This window comes from Cladophialophora yegresii, assembly GCF_000585515.1.
Source record: "Cladophialophora yegresii CBS 114405 chromosome Unknown aczIN-supercont1.3, whole genome shotgun sequence".
NCBI lineage: Eukaryota > Fungi > Ascomycota > Eurotiomycetes > Chaetothyriales > Herpotrichiellaceae > Cladophialophora > Cladophialophora yegresii.
In genome coordinates, this window is record NW_006913047.1 from 158,305 (window position 1) to 175,841 (window position 17,537).

Consider the following 17,537-nt stretch of genomic DNA (forward strand, 5'->3'; position numbering starts at 1 on the left):
GATATGCTAGATGATCGATTATGAGCTCATTAGATACCCCTACACGTGACGAGGCTGAGGATTGCATTCCAACCAGCACAACCTTGGATCACCATATCATTTCTGCTACATTTCGTCCTTACCTCGTTGTGCTAGACCATAGTCGGTTCGCGTGCGGATGACTGAGTGACCGTTATCGACCGAGCCGCTATGGGTCTACGAGTACCAGTCTGCCGTCACAACCTCGATCCCCGAGTACTGTATCAGCAGAACTGCGCGGATTTTTCCCTCTCTTCACAGACAGCCAGAAGCTACAGTAGCTTCGAACATTAGCCCGAGGCGAAGAATCTCCATGTAAGTTCCTACTCTCCCTAGAGCCCTTAGTCTTGTCTACGTCTTGCAATCCCGCGCTCCCACAATGGCACAGCCGCCACCCGCGTCCATCTCGCAATTGATAGCCAACGTAAAAGCCAACCTCAGACGACTTCATGCAGCACGAGGCCGCCAGCGCGCAGACAGCTTCAGCGATAGCCCAGCGCTCTGGCTCTCACCGTCCACGATCGTCAGCACCATGGGCTCCACCAACAAGGTCGCTTCAATCTCCCAATACACCACCCGCACACTGGACCAAGAGATCGACACCGTGGCCATCTGCCCCGTCCACCCGGACTACATGATCGTGGGCACCTACAGCCTCGTCAAGAAGGACGCCCCGACCTCGTACGTGGGCCAAACCCGGCAGGGCAGCCTGCGCGTCATGACCGTGTCCTCGACATTCACGCCAAGCTACGCGGGCATGCTACCCCCCGGCCTCGACAGAGTGGACCTCCCCTGCGCGGCGCTGGACGTGCATTTCCACGCGGAGGACCCGACGCTGCTGGGCGTCGCGACGAGCAATGCGTCCATCGACTTCTACAGGCTCGTCGTTCGAGGGGACGTGCTTGGCAGGAGGGTGACGACGCGACTTCTCCCGCTGGGGAGTGTGCGGGTCGGCGAGGATGACGAGCACGGCCTCACGCCACTAGTCACGCAGTTTACTTGGTTCGAGGAGATGCGGCGCACGGGGACGAGAGGCGTCGACGACATGCTGATCGTCGCGCTGGCTGCCACGACGAGTTTCGGCGAGACGAGCGTCACGACGCTGAGCATCCCTGACGTGCGGGACGTGAGTGACCACCGCGTCGGTGGGGATACGGATGGCGTCGTATCGGCGGCGCGGATCTCGTGTGATGTCGTGCACAGGCATGATCTCGAGGCGTGGACTGTAGCGAGCATCAACATGCCGTTGTACACCTCGAGCGACAATGGGGCACATGTCCATGGTGGTGACGGCGGCGGTTGCAAGCGCTTGATCCTCAGTGGCGGGGACGATAGCGCGGTCGTCGCGAGTTGTGTTTCACCCGCCACGCCATTCCGGTCGGATGAAGGGGCCTTTGAAGCCACGCACATGTGGAAGGATCGCAGGGATCATACCGCCGGTGTGGTTGCCATACTGCCGCTTACGCCACCACCTCGTGGTGTATTAGGGAAGGAGAAGGATCCGATGCCCCCGCGCACCATCCCCCTCCTCACCGGCAGCTACGACGAGTTCCTGCGCATCTTCGAGACCGATCCCCACGGCTACCGAGCAAGCTTGAAAACCGAACTACGCCTGGATGGCGGCGTGTGGCGCTTGAAGGTCCTTGACCAGTACACCACAGATGCAGACACCAGAGCCAACAACGACGCCCACACGGACAGAGGCGGCCGCGCTTGTCAGCACCACCACTACCTGGTCCTCGCGTCTCTAATGCACGCGGGCGCTGCAATCGTCCGCATCACCTACGCTACAGGGAGTGGCGGTGGCGGTGTTTTGCCCAGCTCAGAAGTGCCGCATAGCGAAGAGACGTGGACAGTCACGCCTCTCGCGACCTTTTCCGCCGGCCACGAGAGTATGGTCTACTGCTGTGATGCGCGGCTCGAAAATGCAAGTCCGGGCAAGGGTATTCGCAACGACACGTACAACATGGGGATTGGGAACGGGAGCGAGAACGTAGACACGAACATGATTAGAAAGATGACAGAGGCGCCTACTTACACTGTTGTGAGCACGAGCTTTTACGACATGAAGATCTGTACCTGGACTTTCGTGGATGAGTTCAAGCTCGAGGCTCAGGCATATTCATGACCAAAGATCTGAAAACGAATGATGCGAATATGAGCGGGTGGCTCTCGATTCTCGGGATGCGGTGTACGTCAAATGCTGGGGAAAAGTGATTGCATGTTGGCGGGCTCGCGTTGAGGTAGAGAAAAGAACTCGAGCTTTGATAGCCCAGTAGAAGATATGAGCATGGCATGGTGAGCATCATACCACGTCAGACCGAGACGTGGCACAATAGAAGAATCTGACTCGCGTTTTGCACCCATCTTATGCTCTCTTGTTCCTTGCCGACATTGCTGTCCCGGGGCCGGCAGTCCAGGCTATGCTGTTGAATAGGTTTACATATGTCTTCCGGCGTCGTGCGCTTCATGTCGCTTCTAATACGGCACCGAAAAGAGCTCAGACAATACTCTCCAACTCCCTCGCATATCCGACCATGTGGCTAATCACCTCCTTCTGATCACCCTCTTGTGCCTTCTTCGCATCCTCCAATCCAGGGAAGTATATCCTGCCATCCTCGAGACTCCATCCCTGATCACTTGCAAACTCCATGACTGCACCCTCGGAGTCTAGGAAGAGAAGGTTCTTTGCCGAGGCAATCGGGAGGGATGGGTATGAACGGGCTGCGCAAGAGGCGATTTCGACGCGGATAGTGTTGATGAGGATCTGTAAACACAGCGGTCAGCATTGTGGGAGGACTGTTGACGGAAGCCAACATACATCGGAGAACAAGCCAAACTCCTCGCCCGGCACGTCTCTTCCATTCGTCTTCCTCCACACTTGGTCGTAGCTGCCCTCCATGAGACTACGCTCCAGCTCGATGGGGTATTTGATGAATGGATCCTCTTCCACCACTGCTGACCCATTCGCTCCCGCCGCCACGATCAAGCTCTCCAACAGCGTATGGAAGCCAGCATAGTCACCTTGACTGAGCAGAAGTAGGAGATAGAGCCCCGTGATCTTTGAGCGATCCCTTGATGGATGCTGTTGTAGGCCGGGGAAGTCGTAAAAGGGCTGTAACTGGGAGTAGTATCTGATGAAGGATTGGGGATCTCTTGATCGGATGGAAAGCAGGGCGCCAGCTTCTAATATCGAGCGAGCCGTGGCCAGAGTCTGGACAGGTGTTTGTGGTGAAGGTATTAATGCGTTCTGCTGTAGGAGGGCAATCTTGGCTTTTTGTAATTGTTGCTGTGCTTGCGATGCATCGCCATGGCTGAGAGATTGCTGGAGGCTATGGAGGATGGAGTCGAGAGAGGCAGACTGTGAGGACATGACTGCAGGCATCGTTGCGCTGCTTGGGAGGCGCGTATGCCCTTACGGTGACTTTCCGAGATGTGCTTGATGGTGGGTTGGAATAAGAGTCAGGCGGGAACTTTTGATGCTGAACGAACGGGAGAACGAGGGGGTCGACAGTAGAAGAGGTCACAATCTTGAATGTTGCAGTTGTTGGTTCACGTCCGCCAGGATCAGAAGCACGCTTGAAGGCAGAGCCGCTTGCGAATGGATGTCCAGCCTGCTCGGTAATGTCTAACCTAATTTGGCCAAGCACAGCCTTGTGAACGATGTACTGTGTATAACACTTTCCTCAAACTGCGACGTCTATCCGGTCAGATCTTGTCAGATCTGGCTGCCCTAACTTGTCTGCCAAGCTTTATTTTTGGACGGCGCTTTTACAGGAGTGCGATCTGCTAAGTACTAGGCAGGGTTCTTGGACGCAGCTTCAACAGAAGCGCGACTCTGCCAAGCGGAGTGGGCAGGGCGCCGTGCTATGCCGTGGTCTGGAAGTGAATTGTCTTCACACTTCGTACTGTGTAATCGACAATTTTTTACCGAGTCTTTTCATCCCCCGCCCATGCGCGCCGTGGCAAGCAAAGGTTGCTTTTCGTTCTAATCCTACACATCAGGTGTTATGCACCCTCTTCAACGCCTACGCTCGCAGGACTGACGGGGCAAGCCGTCTTTCTTGCTTTGCCGAAGTCAACAGCCAGGCAGAGTGCACCACCTAAGCGATCGTCAGACGTGCTGTGATCACGATCGTTTTCCCATGTAACTCCGGTAGAAGTCTTGCACAGCTGCCCCGCTGCTCGCATTCAAGGACGATGCATTCAAGTACCCAAGTTGGCTGGCCGCCTTCTGTGCCGCAGCGACCTTCTCCTGCAATGCCTGGGTGCCCTGGTCAATAGCCTGGAGCTGAATCAGGTGTGAATTGAGGATCTTGACGATTTGCGTAATCTGTGACTTGTTAGTCTCGAACTTGACCAGCGAACAGGTAGCGATCTTACCGGCTCGTCTCCTTTCCCATTTCTGCTTAAGCTTGCATTCGCAGCGTTGACTTCCTCTACCATACCACCCAAGTCTCGCTCCATTTCATCGAGTCTCTCACCCAACTTCTCAGCAAGCTTGTACGTGCGCTCCCGTTCTTGATCCGGTCCACCCAATTCGGAAGGAGCAGCAGAGTCCTTGGCCAGCATCTCTTCCACATCATTTTCATACTTTGTCAACCATGCCTCAAGCTCAGACTGGGAGTTCTCAACCGCCGTCAGCTGCATGTCCACGCTTACGGTCTGACGTTCGGCTGTACGCGTGCGGACGTAGAGTTTGTCGATCTTGGAGGAGTTGTCAACGATCAATTGGTCCCAACGAGCAATCGTCTCTGCATGTTCTTTGAACTCCTTCGAGTAGCGCGACATGTCTGTTGCCCAGCGCGTGAGGATCTCGTCCATGGTCTTGTTGCGCAGTCGGGACTGCGCCGGAGGAGCTGGACCGGTGGTTGACGCCTGGAACGGAGTGGAGCCCGGGGCTGCAGCCGTGGTAGCAGGTTGGGAGCTCGAAGTGGTCGTTGTCGTGGCTAAGGCAGAGAATGGGGTTGAGCCCGGAGCGGCAGCGGTTGAAGAGGGTTGAGGAGGAGCCGTGGTAGTCGGTTTAGTGAAGTTGAAAGGACTTGGCGCTGTAGCTGAAGTGGTTGTGGGTTGAGAAGTCGTGGTCGTCGCGAGAGAAAAGGGAGACGATGTCGCCGCGGAGGTCGCGGGCGTCTGGCCACCGGTGGTGGGAGGGAAAGAGAAGAGATTTGCAGCAGGAGCAGGAGCAGGTGCGGCAGTGCTTGCGGCGGTAGCAGTGCTTGCTGGTGCAGACGCCCCCATTCCCGAAAAGATGCTTTTCGAAGCCGTCATTGCAGGGGTCGAAGATCCCGTCGATGGCTGCGTCGTGGCAGGCTGTGAGAAGTTGAAGGGCGACTTTGTGGGTTCAGTTGTGGTCGGCTTTGCAAACAGATTTTGTCCCTCTGACGGTTTTGATGTCGCGCCGAAGCCAAACTGCTGTGAAGCGGCTGGCTGCGAGGTTGTTGGGGCTGAGGCGGAGGGCATCGAGAAAGCTGATTTCTGCTCCGAGCCCGAGGTGGTGGTCACCGAGGGTGCGGTAGTTGGTGTTGGATCTGCAGGTTTGAACGGAGTATTGCCTGGGCCTCCGCCGAAATTGAACGAAGGTGCTTTAGGTTCTTCGGGTTTGAAGGTGGCTTGCCCTGCTGCTCCACCAAAACTGAACCCAGAGGGTTTGGGCTCGGCTGGCTTGAATGGTGTCTGTCCAGTCTTGTCCCCGAAGCTGAAGCCACCACCAAAGGTAGGGTTCGGTTTCGTTCCATCATCAGCCGGTTTGCTGCCAAAGAGGTTCGTGGTGGGACCACCCGTGCTGGTGCCAAAGGCTGAAGTGGCTGGAGGAGGGCCGGCAGGAGTGGTGGAATTGCCAAAGCTGAAAGCTTTGGTGGTTGCAGGAGTAGTAGAGCCAAACAGCGGAGGCGCAGATGTTGTTGCTGGATTACCGGCAGGCGATTTGTCTGGGGTGCCAAATCCTCCAGTAAAGAGACTAGGCGCTGCGCCAGTCGAGCCAGCCGTTGTATTCACGTTCTGTGCTTCGGAGCCAGCGGTCGCGGCAGGTTTTCCAAAGCTGCCAAAGCTGAAGCCTCCTCCTCCTCCTGCTCCTCCTGAACTTGATGCCGATGGATTTCCAAACAGACTAGGCTGAGAGGGTTTATCGGTGCTTGAGCCAAATAAACCGCCACTGGTTGCTCCGGTGGAAGAAGGGGTGTTGTTGCTATTATTATTATTATTTGAACCAAAGAGACCCCCTCCACCTGAGGCGCCGAAGTTGAACGCCATGTTGGGTAGGAGAGGTGCGCAGGGGTGTCTGAGGTCGAGTGTTCGTCACAGTTTAAGGCGGCAATGGCATCGCAGCTTGGTTTGGACTATTGGACGTGGTCAGGAGATGAGACAAAGAGGATTGCTAAAGCGCAGTGACGGGCATGTTATCGACTGCGACGCGTCACAAATCTCAAAATATCGTGAAGCCTGCGCCGCGATTAATGCGCCCGAAGAAAACCCGGTGTTGCTGCTGCCGAGTTGCTGCCCCTGGTGACCCCATATGCTGTCGTTATCATGTTTGCGACCGTGAGGATACGTTGTTGGTATGTACATTCGACTATGTAGATTCGAGGCGAGGCATTCGCATCTGCTGCGCTTTGACTGTCTTGACAAGGAGGCGACCCAACCACGCCTAAGAACTACTTGTACCATTTCTCTCCACGATGACTGCCTCTGAAGCAAGCAACTGGATCAGCCCGTTGGACGCATGTTCTGTTATCAGTCTGCCCACGATGTTTCCTGAGGCATCCACTGATTGTCCGGCCCAAGTGACACCCGACCTAGCAGTAGTCTCAGAGCCAGTGAGACGCCTGAACTTGATGTTCGGCCCCAGGACAGAGCTGACGTTCACAAACTTTGATGGCCGTGTTTCGCTCGTGTCGTTGTAGTAGTGGGTGTTAAGAATGACAAGCTTCTGGAGCCTGTTCTCCTCATAAATCGCGTACTGTGCCATGTCGAACGTGTCGAGCTTCACGATTCGAGAAATGGTGGGTTGGGACAGGTCAGCAACCAAGTCGGCAACAAAGAGCATGCTGTAGTACCTGTTACGAGAAATATCGTCAGTAAGAGTAATGTTGTTCTTATCGACGGTCAATACTCACGTCGGGTTTATATGGGCAGGTGTTGTAGAGTTGACCGGCAGCGGTTCCCACATTGCATAGTAGAAACCCCCAACACCACTGTGGAAGAAGAGGCGATCTACCCCTGCTGCCGCTGCAGTTAAGGCGTAGTCGATCTCCCACAGCAGGGCACCCAAGGTGTTGGATACGCCGTCTTTGCCGTGGCAAGCTACGCTATTGGTCTCGCCTATGTGGAAGATCGCGCCCGCCGACTTTGCTGCGGCGATCTCTCCTTGGTATTGCGAGACGAAACCAACAGTCTCGAGATGGTTTACGTAGTTGGTCAGCTGAACCTGGTCCGAGGCTTCCTCTGTGGCAAAGCGTATGTTAGTATCCGCGGCAGACCAAGGCTAGCTATAAGGCGTGCATCTCAATACTGACTTGTACAGACGTTCTCTGGGTACCCATGAGAGGCAAAGTATTTAACGCCTCCAATATTCTGGGGAACACCCATTCTGGCCAGCGTGGTCAAGCTGAAATCTTGGAAAGGGGTGGGTGGTCCAATCATTGACCCGAATTGAAAGCTGGGAGGGTTCGTCTTTGCCCTGGCTCTCAGTCGAGGTATCCAACTCAGCATTTGCTGAGCGTAATCAACGACAGTCCACGTGCTCGGTCGCCAGCGTGCCGGCACGGGCGGGTAGCCTCCGTAGACATTTGGTTCGTTGCCTAACTCGTAAGCAAGGATGCGGGACTGGTTGAAATACTTCAGAGAAGCATCCACCTCGGCCTGCGCGATTTCGTAGATATCTGCCAGACAAACAATTGTCAACGTCGAAAACTACCGAAAATGTGCTCTCTCCGGGACAGGGGAACATCTGCTTTCGAAGTCCTAACTTACTGTGTCCAAGGTTAAGACCTAAGATGAACTTTGTCGCTGGCGGCACATTTTCCTCCAAAGCCTGGAAGAAGGCCTTGCCAACGGTGACGTTGACTGCTTCACTGCTCATTGGATGGTTGGGGTTCACTTCGACGATACTGCTCAATGCCGCCGTGCAGTTGTCGCAGTACACCCATTTGTCTTGAGTATTTCCTCCAAGGCGTACGACTGGCGGTATTCCGGATCTGTCGACAACGTTCTGCAATAGCTTTCGTGAGAACTCATTGGGTTTGCCCACGTCGCCGAAGAAGTCGATAGCGTTGCCAAATCTAGAACTGTCAGATCTCCTTGGATGGTCCAGAAGACCTTGGAGAAATACTCAATGGATAGACTGATCAATTGGGGGTCTAATGGCTGCGCCGCCTCGGCTGTCTGCGCGACGTCGAAATTGATGCTCGAGTTGTCGAGTGTGAGGGTGAGCGGTACCACTGCTGCAGCACGTCTCGGAGCTGGCACGGCTTGGACAGCGGCAAGCACTGCGAAAAGGGTGGTCAAGGTAAACATCGGTGTTAGACTCTGCATCGTGGCATACCGTCCATACCACAATCATATCAGGGCAGCTGCCATGCTTTATGCTGTTTCTGCCAGCATCTCATCGTGCGGGACCGACTTCACCGCATTCCTCATGTATCCGACAGCCCAGGAGCCTATTCTTGCCAAACTGGAAACTCGGCATCAACATTTCTGGGGTAGGTAGGTGGTATTGACCACTCTCAGCACCAGCATTAGCTTCTTGCTGTGTTCTATTGTGAATGTTTAGGCGAGAACATGGGACAGTACTCGTGGATCCGGGGATAAAAGAACGGGCCAAATGACGTTTCTGCGTGCGTGCCCTCGGATGGATGTGTGACCAAGTTAGCCTTGTCAAGCAGGCTGGATCTGCCTACCCACTGGTGTCGAGTGGGGCGGAGATTCCCCGTGGGGAGGTCTCGCACGTGGATCTGCCCTTCCTTCACAGGCGTACTGGGCACTAATTAGTGGGTATGGAGCAGAAGCGCGCGAATCATTCAGGCATGCTTTCGTTCGGGAGCCAAGTTGTGGTACACCGTAGGGTGGATGGCAACCCAAGAAGACATTCTTCCCACCGCTTTTCTGAATTGGATAGCCGGTCTACCAGCCGCCGGAAGAAACACGCCCAAGTACTCCGTAAAGGCTGAGAGGGGCCCTCATCTGGAAATGGATCCTTTTTGTCGTTGGTGCCAATTTTGGGTTGATGTCGGTAGCGTGCACTAGTAGTGTAGGTCAAGTGCATGTTGGGGTGGAGGGACGCTACCATCCTCGGCACTCAATTGCTTTGTCAGGCCGAGATAACCCAGGAAGCTTAATCGGTATCTGGATCTCCTCGTTGGCGAAAGCTTCTCGATCGGCTAGTGCCATGTAACATCGAGCGCCGTCGATGTTCACTCCACCTTGTCTCTGGAGCTAGACAGAGGTGGGACAGAGGCGGGACATAGGCGGGACAGAGGTGGGAAGTGTTAGTGTGCTATGCTGGTGTACCGTAGCGACTGCGGCTCGAAAGGAAACGAGAGCCGTTAGCGATGTGGAAGGGTTCTGGTCGCATATCCCGATTCTCTGGCAGACGAAGGCAAACGGCGGCTATGGGTTCGGTGAGATTGGGAGATGCATTGGAGAGAACTAGAAAGCCTCCAGAGGGCGGACTGTCGCCCTGTTGGCAGGTACACTGCGGGAAGTTCGGATTGATGTAGATATCAGCCAAAGCGGATAGCCTTGCCTGTTGTCGGTTTCTGAAGAACAATATCCGCGTGGGTACGGAGTAGTCGTGTCATGCATGCTTTACAGTTAAGCATGCTGTTCAATGGACTAGTGCGCACTAACCCTTCCGTTCAGGTGAGTAGCCGTGCCAAGATGCGGGGAGCAAGAGGACTTTACAGTACTCGTACGAGGTGGAAAGAGGCGGGGCTGTAAACGCGTATTCGCTTCGCAGCCTTTGTGACGTTCAGTCGCAGAGATCCTCCTTCGCATCCTATGCCCACACATCTAAAATGGTGGGGATATGGAGGTAGATATGCCTCGGCCTGAAGGCACTGGCTAGTAGCAGAGCGGTTTGTGAGACCCCCAGATCAGTGTTACGACATAAGCATGATCAGGTGAAGGTAAGGCTGGTAAGGAAAATGGCCCAACAGAGGGCAGGCAAAAGGGAGTCTTGGAGGCAAGGCTTGCGGTCAGGCACGTGTCAGGTGACGACCCCTGGTGCTGAGTATCACGTGCTCACAGTTTTGCTTACTCGGCTAGTCCTTCCCTTCTTTGTCGCGGTCTTACTCGGGTGACTTTCCTTCCTGAGTCCATGGAACAAAGTCCAGGGCTGAACAGTGATCTCCATAGCGATTCTGAGCTGCTATGTAATGCTTCAGCTGTAACTCAGTTCCCTCTTGCCTGTGCTTTAGCCTCTAGCCGTCACAGCTCGTCGTCCCCGACACACTCCAGATCCTGCGGGCGAAGTGCACCACGAACACATCCCTAGAAATGTCCAGACCGTCTTCATCCAGGAGCAGTTTACATCTTGAGCCACCTAGGAAGAGCACCGAGTTGGAAGATCCCGGCGCTCATGAGTGTGAGGCGAGCATAACACATCAGTTCGAAGCAGACCACTAATACCTCTGCTAGTATCCTCAGAGGGCGAGGATGACGAACACTTCTCAGACGCCTCCGAAGGGCAGAAGCGACCCTCACGACCAGTGACCCCTGCCTCACCTGTTCCCAGAACCCGCATAGAAAAGGTGGACGACCAGCCAAGCCATGGCGAAGTGCCAGGTACCCCTGCTTACGAGAAGCGAATTGCCGACGCTGTCCCCGACGAGGTCGAGATTCTCCCCGAAAGCCAGGGCCGCCTGAGTAAACGATCATCACAGTATCTCGAACCACCCACAACCCCCGGCGGCACACTGATTCCACGTACTGTGGTCGAAAAGGTCGACCCCGAATCTCCGAGCTATGGCGAGGTGCCCAAGACTTCTGGCTATCTGCAGCGACAGATGGATGCAGTGCCAGATGTCATAGTGAAGACGCCCGAACCGGGCAGGAAACCCCTCTTTAGCGAAGGCGAAGGCAGATCTCGCTCCACCTCAGACATACCAGTCCCGGAAACCGTCATCACGCGGGTTGATAGCAATTCTGCGCATGGCGAGGTTCCCGGCACGGAGGCGGCAAAAAAGCGGAAGCTAGACGCAGCACCGGACATCATAGAGAAGAAGGCGGACGTGGGAGCACAACCAGGTAACTTCAGCGACTGAATTACGACTCAGGAGGACCATTGACCTGAATCAGGGTCACCCACGTTCGACAGATCTCTAGAACCATCGCGGAGGAAGACCGCTTCGGATGACCATGATGATGACGACGATGATGAGGAAGATGACCAAAACGACGCGGATGACTTCGGCGATGACTTCGATGACTTTGAACAAGGCGCGCAGGCCGGAGCGGATGATGACTTCGGGGACTTTGACGATGGATTTCAAGAACCTGAAGCTGTCGTGGAGTCACCTCTTGTACCTATCGCTCAAGCAAATACTATACCTGTTGATCCGTTCGTGAGTCCTGCCCTTTCCTCCTCTTGTTACCATCATCGCGCTAATATACCATGACCTCCAGCCATTGATAGACTTCGCGGCCTTGAACTCAGTATCCGACCTCCTCGCCGCCACTGAAGCACACCTGGACGCCATGTTCCCACAATCGACACCCTCAGCACTCTCCTCCATCCCGCAACAAGAACCCATACCAGACTCGTCACCCATCTTCCCCTCGGACCGCTCCCGCTCGCTTTGGAATCAACTCATCACCCCACCTCCCCTCCAGCCGCCCAATTGGACGCAATCCCGCATCCGACGCCTCTTCCTCGTCAGCCTCGGCGTGCCCGTCGACCTGGACGAGATCCTGCCGCCTTCAAAGCAGAAGAAGCTCGTCCTCCCGGACATCAACCTGGAGCCCTCGTCGTCGCGGAAGTCGGAAGGCGACAAGCCGGCCGGGTCGCTGGCGAGATTGAAAGCTCAAGGAGGCGGTGTCAACGACTCCACCGCCTCACTTGACAGCACACAGTCTGGAACCGCGAAAGAGCGGCACGCCCGGTCAAGGAAGCCCAAGGGCCCGCCACCCCCACCCGAACTCGATCTAGCGGCTGTGAAGCGGTTGTGTGCCACGACGACCGAAAAGCTCGACGGCTTCACGGACGACGAGTTGCAGGCCCATGTCAAGGACTTGAACGACTTGACGAGCCGGACGAGTGAATTGTTGGAGTACTGGTTGAAATTGAGGGACGGGCTGGTCAAAGAGAAGGAGGCGTTCGAGGGAGTCATCGAGAATCTGGTGCGGCATGCGAGGCGGGTCAGGAAATAGGAAGGCGATTGTAAAATGTAAGTGATTTTGTCGCAAGAATGCAAGCGGTTCATTTCTGGCTCTGCATCGAGCCTCATAGCGAGCGAGTGGGATGTGGCTTGATTCGTTCTACGCCAAAGTGACCCTTGGCTCGTGTGCTGCAAACATGATTCCCCTCCGTTCAAAACCTTGAATCCAGGTCAGAGAAGAGACTGTCCCATCCCGGTATGCCCATGTTCGGTCCTAGCTCGACGTACTCCTGCCAAATTGCGTCAAAGTCCGACAGATAGTGCTGGGAGGGGTCTTGCACGGGCAAGGCGTTGCTGTCACTAAATATCTGCGATTGTGTTTCTGGCGTTGGCGCAGGTCGATTGGGGACGCCAGCGACGACGCCGTTGAGGTGTTGCTGCGACCAGGCTGCGGGAGTTACCACAGGAAGCCTGTTCCCTTCGTAGACAGCACCGGTCGGGGCAGCCGCGACAGGTGGGCGTGCATTGTTGTTGTTGTGCAGCCTCACCTTATGCTTCCTCAGCACGTCCATGAGCGAGTCCAAGAAGTTACTGGCCATCGCGGATTCAGCCTTCCCGTCTTCTAGCATCTTGCATGCCGCGACTACTTCGGCTTTGCGAGCGACATCGTCTTCCCCCTCGGTGACGCGGTTGAAGCACAGATCCATCACAAGCACAATTGTCGCCATGAATATGTGATATATAACGCCCGTGTGTTTCGCACTCATGGTCACGAAGTCTTCCTCTCCCTCGTGGCGGAGAAGGTCCTCCATCCGAATCACCGATCGAGCCGACTCGAGCGATATCTGACGGGAGTAGTCGTAGTGATGTTCCACAGAGCGGCGGATAAGAAATGGCTGGTGCAGCTTACACCGGCGAGTCAGGCCAATCATGCCCAGAACGTACCGCTGGATTTGCATGTGCGGGCGCTGACGCATGATGTGCTCGCTCTCGCGTATGTGGCGCTCGTCGATCTTGAAGAATGACGGTAACTTTCGAAAAAACGTCTCGAACCGGCGGTCGAGATTAATCACATCTTGATAGTTGACTGTGCCGAGCTCGAAGCTGGTCAAGGGCATCACGTCGATCACATCGCGGCAGATGTCGGCAAGCTTTATCCGTTGGATGTAGTATGACATGACTGTTGGTTGCGAGAGGGGCTTGTCCACAGTTGGGTTGTCGCGGACTAGGTCGTCGTCGTCGACGTTACGTAGCATGTTCACCCGCATGTGGCGAGGTTGGACGAAGTATGTGCCTTCTTGCGGACCTCCGCTCAGGGCCAGCAGCCTGGGTTTATTATCAATGTGGAGGCAGAGTTGTGGGATGGAAGGGAAACTTACCAGTCTGTGGCGACCGTGTGCCACCAGACTCGGCGCTTGATCTCTGTCTCCAAGGCATTTTGATTGTTGGGTGAGCCCACTGCTTGGTTGCTGGGTGCATCGATTTTATGCAGTGATAACTCACGAGCCATTGCGACGCCGCTGGCAAAGAGGCAGCGAGCTCGCGTCGAAAAGCCTTCATTGTGAAACAGCAGGAAACCGAGAACGATACCGGCCTGAATGTCTGCCAGCCGTCTCGCTGCCGTGCGACGAGTGAATTCCAATACTTCCAGAGCAGAGTTCGTCCAGAACAGAGAAGCTTGGTGCGCATCTGCAGAAGACAGGAAAGTTCGAGTTTCTCCTGGAAAGTAAGTACAGAGCGAAGCAGCACTCGCAAAGATGGCGAGTAACAGCACCACTTCAGAAGGGACGACCGGTAGCCCGCTTTCTAGACTGGCATAAATGGTCTGCAGCGACATTTGCACGGTAGGCACGTGAATGACATGCTGCAGAAGGTCGACATACTGGAAATAGTGGTCGAACAATACTCTCGCTTCAGCCTTTGGTGGCAGGCACAGACACCTTGAAGCCGTCTGGAGATGGAAGAGCTTGTCTTGATCAACCGCAATCTGATGGGTGGGCATGACCCGGATGTTGAGGCCTCGAGTTGACGACGGTGCATCGCGAGCGCCTGTCTCCTCCAGACTGTGTATAGCCTCCTGGTACTCCGCCGCGGGCGAGACGCAGGCCAAGCTGGGCGACGATGCGGCCTTCGCTGGAAGACCATGAGACGCGCTCGCACCAACGCCATCCGGCTTCGAATCAGGCGGCGGCCCCAGCACAACATCCTCGAGCCGCTTCAATCGTGCCAAAATAGATAGCTCGCCTGCATCTCCTGTTGCTTCCAGAGGGCGACGTGCATTTGAAGCAGAATCACCATCGCAAGGAAGGCCTCTCGAAGCGCAGTTAGAACACGGACTTTGGCGATTGCATTTGAGCTTCTTCGATCTGCAGAACTGACATGAGACTGGATCTTGCCGTGGTCGCTTCAGAGGATTCAAAGCCGGACGAGTCTCATTCGCACCGGAGGACATCTTGACAAAGCTGGCAGTAGGAGAGGCTCATAGCCGGCAGTCGAGTCAAGCTTGCTCCATGGACAACGCGGAGCCGAAGATCTCGAGGAGAGAAATGCGGCACAACAAGTCCCGTGTGGGAGTCACCTAGGAGTCTACAGGGCCATCACTCGGTACTGGGACTTTGAAGGAGAGAGAATCCATTGGCTCGTCGGGCGCCTGGGGGCCAGTTTAGAGATGCCGGATGCCCATGTGCCCAACCATAATTGGCCCGGAAGCCCCGAGCACTCCGCGGGCCCCACTAACTAAGACGCCTGGGCGCAAGCCGTGCCTCCTGCGTGCTCGCTGCTCTTTGGCTCGTGTCATGCTTCGCATGTGATCGAGCGAGCACTTGTGATATCCAGCAGCTTGTCAAAGGACGACATGATGCCACCTTCACCCGAGCATTTCAGTTTGCTTCTGCGCCCAACGACCTCAGACTCAGTCCATCACTCAATCTCCGAGGCGGAGCCAGTGAGCAGGCTATACGGTAGGTACAAACAGGCAGGGGGTCCTGACTCTGGCGGCTTTGCTAGTGCAGTACGTTCCGCGGAGAGTCCGTTGCGCCCGACCATCCTGATGAGATTAATACCGTGCTCTTTGCGACCAACCGTCGCGATGGAGGGATCAGGTAAACACAGATTCCAACCTCTAACACCATGTCCCCAAGCGAAAAGCCACTTCCAGCCTCGATCGCCGCCGAGCCTCGAAAGGGTGCCAGCGAACAGCAGCCAAGCGAGTTCAAGTTGGTGAATGCTCCGGCGACGAGTACAAAGCACTAACTTTGTTCAGTACGAGGTCTATTCTGACGCTCATCGGATCTGCCTTGGCGACCTTCTGCACCGTTGGCTTCCTGAACGCATTCGGAGTCTTCATTGAATACTATCAAAGTCATCTGTTGACCGACAAATCCTCATTCGACTTGTCATGGATTGGATCATTCTCGACCTTTGTGTTCTTCCTGACTGCTGCGCCAGCAGGTCTACTTGTTGATCGCTGTGGGCCTACGGTGAGCATGTCCCCATCAGGCAGAAGAGGTATCAGGCTGAGATGATAAAAAGATCCTTCTCATCGTCGGTGGCACAGTCACAGTCCTCTCCATGTTCATGATCTCTCTTTGTCGAGAATACTACCAGTTCTTCCTGGCACAAGGCTTCCTCCTCGGCGTGGGCCAAGCATTCCTGGCATGTCCAGTGTTTGCCATGGTCAGCGGGCATTTCAACAAGAACCGGGGTTTGGCAACAGGATTTACCATCGCCGGCTCCTCTCTTGGTGGAGTCGTGTGGCCGATCATGGTGAATCAGCTCCTCAACAAGAAGGCCGTCAGTTTTGGCTGGACAATCCGCATCGTCGCATTTACCATGCTTCCACTCGTGGTCATCACTTGTGCGACTGTGCGTCCTCCTGCCGCAAAGAAGCCCGAGGAGGAAGAGGCTGCCACATCATGCACCACAGACAGACCCAAGAAGAAGACAGACCTGTCAATCGTCAAGAATCGGGTATTTCAGACCTTCTGTGCCGGTATAGGACTATTCTACCTGGGCATGTTCTCGCCTTTCTTCTTCACCACCTCATACGCTGTCAGCATTGGCTTCTCAACCAGTTTCGCCTTCTACCTGGTCTCCATCCTGAACGCCGCATCCCTGTTCGGCAGGATCTCTGCAGGGTGGCTTGCAGATCGGTATGGCCATTTCAACCTGTGCTCCATAAGTGCCCTTCTGTCGGCGGCTGTTGCGTTTTGCTGGACAGCAGCTACCAATACCGCAGGAATTGTGATATGGGCTCTAGCTTACGGGTTCTGCTCAGGGGTGGGTTGCCTGTTCGACGCATCGGTCTGGTTCCTGGCTAACTTGTTATCTCAGTCGATCTTGGCTCTACAGGTGTCGTGTGGGACGAAGCTAGCAACGCCCGAGACCTATGGTACCGCTGTCGGCATGATCATGGCAATTGTGTCCTTAACGTAGGTCTTGCTCTTGTTACTTTAGCGTTGTATTTTTGGATATATCCCTCACCTTGGTTGAAGTCACTTGCTAACAAGTCGTCGAGAACAGCGGCCTGTTCGGGTCTCCCATCAGTGGTGAGCTTATAAAGTACGGCTACCTCGCTCTGTCCATGTATGTGGGCGCAGTGACTGCGTTGGGAGGCGCGTTGATCTGCCTTGCTCGGTTTCAGCTGTCGCAAAAGCTGTTGGTTATTGCCTGAAATCAAGAGGGTCTTGGTATTCGTTTCGCCATGAGTACGTGTTGGGACGGACTTGACTCATATCGGCCGCCGCACATTGTCTGGTGGGCTGTGGCTGCCGCTGGAAGACATCCTGTATGTTATGGAACAACACACTCTGCTCTTGCATGCCAACACAAGCAACTAGTCCTCGGCGTAATTTGGGGCACTTGCTCATGTGGCTAGGATCTGCTCCATGTGCACGGAGTTGACACACCCAGATACTGCACTCCTATCTTCCTTTGACTGCATGACGGGCAATGGATGCTGCAAGATCAGAACAGTAAAATAGAAGACTTCCGTGCAAGGAATCCAACCTCCATACTTGCTTAAGCCGCTACTGTCTCAGTGCACGACACTTCTCAGGTCGAGTTGAAGCTGACTCGAGGATCAGCGAATCCACTCCAGACTCGATGACCCCGAGGTAGCTAAGAGCGGAGAGAAGATTTTTTGGCATTGCCAGTCTGTTATTTCTGTACAGCGAGGATGTTATTGAAGCAGTACCACCATCGGGC

At 55.0% G+C, this 17,537-nt stretch overlaps 7 protein-coding genes across 7 annotated transcripts; 3 read left to right on the forward strand and 4 right to left on the reverse strand.

The window, feature by feature from the left end:
- Positions 1-397: 397 nt before the first annotated feature.
- A1O7_03762 (uncharacterized protein) lies at positions 398-2,146 on the forward strand (the record flags this gene model as incomplete). The annotated part of the gene is made up of 1 exon (XM_007757779.1): positions 398-2,146. The coding sequence occupies one exon, from the start codon at positions 398-400 to the stop codon at positions 2,144-2,146; it is 1,749 nt and encodes a 582-aa protein (XP_007755969.1).
- A 372-nt stretch (positions 2,147-2,518) lies between these two features.
- Positions 2,519-3,391, reverse strand: A1O7_03763 (26S proteasome regulatory subunit N12; the record flags this gene model as incomplete). Its single annotated transcript, XM_007757780.1, has 2 exons — positions 2,519-2,785; positions 2,840-3,391. 2 exons carry the CDS (start codon positions 3,389-3,391, stop codon positions 2,519-2,521), a joined length of 819 nt encoding a protein of 272 aa, XP_007755970.1.
- A 756-nt stretch (positions 3,392-4,147) lies between these two features.
- A1O7_03764 (uncharacterized protein) lies at positions 4,148-6,270 on the reverse strand (the record flags this gene model as incomplete). The annotated part of the gene is made up of 2 exons (XM_007757781.1): positions 4,148-4,351; positions 4,402-6,270. The coding sequence occupies 2 exons, from the start codon at positions 6,268-6,270 to the stop codon at positions 4,148-4,150; spliced, it is 2,073 nt and encodes a 690-aa protein (XP_007755971.1).
- A 394-nt stretch (positions 6,271-6,664) lies between these two features.
- On the reverse strand, positions 6,665-8,550 carry A1O7_03765 (uncharacterized protein; the record flags this gene model as incomplete). Its single annotated transcript, XM_007757782.1, has 5 exons — positions 6,665-7,073; positions 7,134-7,461; positions 7,533-7,898; positions 7,990-8,297; positions 8,348-8,550. 5 exons carry the CDS (start codon positions 8,548-8,550, stop codon positions 6,665-6,667), a joined length of 1,614 nt encoding a protein of 537 aa, XP_007755972.1.
- A 1,962-nt stretch (positions 8,551-10,512) lies between these two features.
- On the forward strand, positions 10,513-12,384 carry A1O7_03766 (uncharacterized protein; the record flags this gene model as incomplete). The annotated part of the gene is made up of 4 exons (XM_007757783.1): positions 10,513-10,600; positions 10,654-11,262; positions 11,314-11,579; positions 11,641-12,384. 4 exons carry the CDS (start codon positions 10,513-10,515, stop codon positions 12,382-12,384), a joined length of 1,707 nt encoding a protein of 568 aa, XP_007755973.1.
- A 160-nt stretch (positions 12,385-12,544) lies between these two features.
- On the reverse strand, positions 12,545-14,784 carry A1O7_03767 (uncharacterized protein; the record flags this gene model as incomplete). Its single annotated transcript, XM_007757784.1, has 2 exons — positions 12,545-13,658; positions 13,712-14,784. The coding sequence occupies 2 exons, from the start codon at positions 14,782-14,784 to the stop codon at positions 12,545-12,547; spliced, it is 2,187 nt and encodes a 728-aa protein (XP_007755974.1).
- Positions 14,785-15,461: 677 nt separating this feature from the next.
- Positions 15,462-17,004, forward strand: A1O7_03768 (uncharacterized protein; the record flags this gene model as incomplete). Its single annotated transcript, XM_007757785.1, has 5 exons — positions 15,462-15,547; positions 15,595-15,811; positions 15,864-16,610; positions 16,665-16,762; positions 16,854-17,004. The coding sequence occupies 5 exons, from the start codon at positions 15,462-15,464 to the stop codon at positions 17,002-17,004; spliced, it is 1,299 nt and encodes a 432-aa protein (XP_007755975.1).
- Between the last annotated feature and the right edge of the window lie 533 nt (positions 17,005-17,537).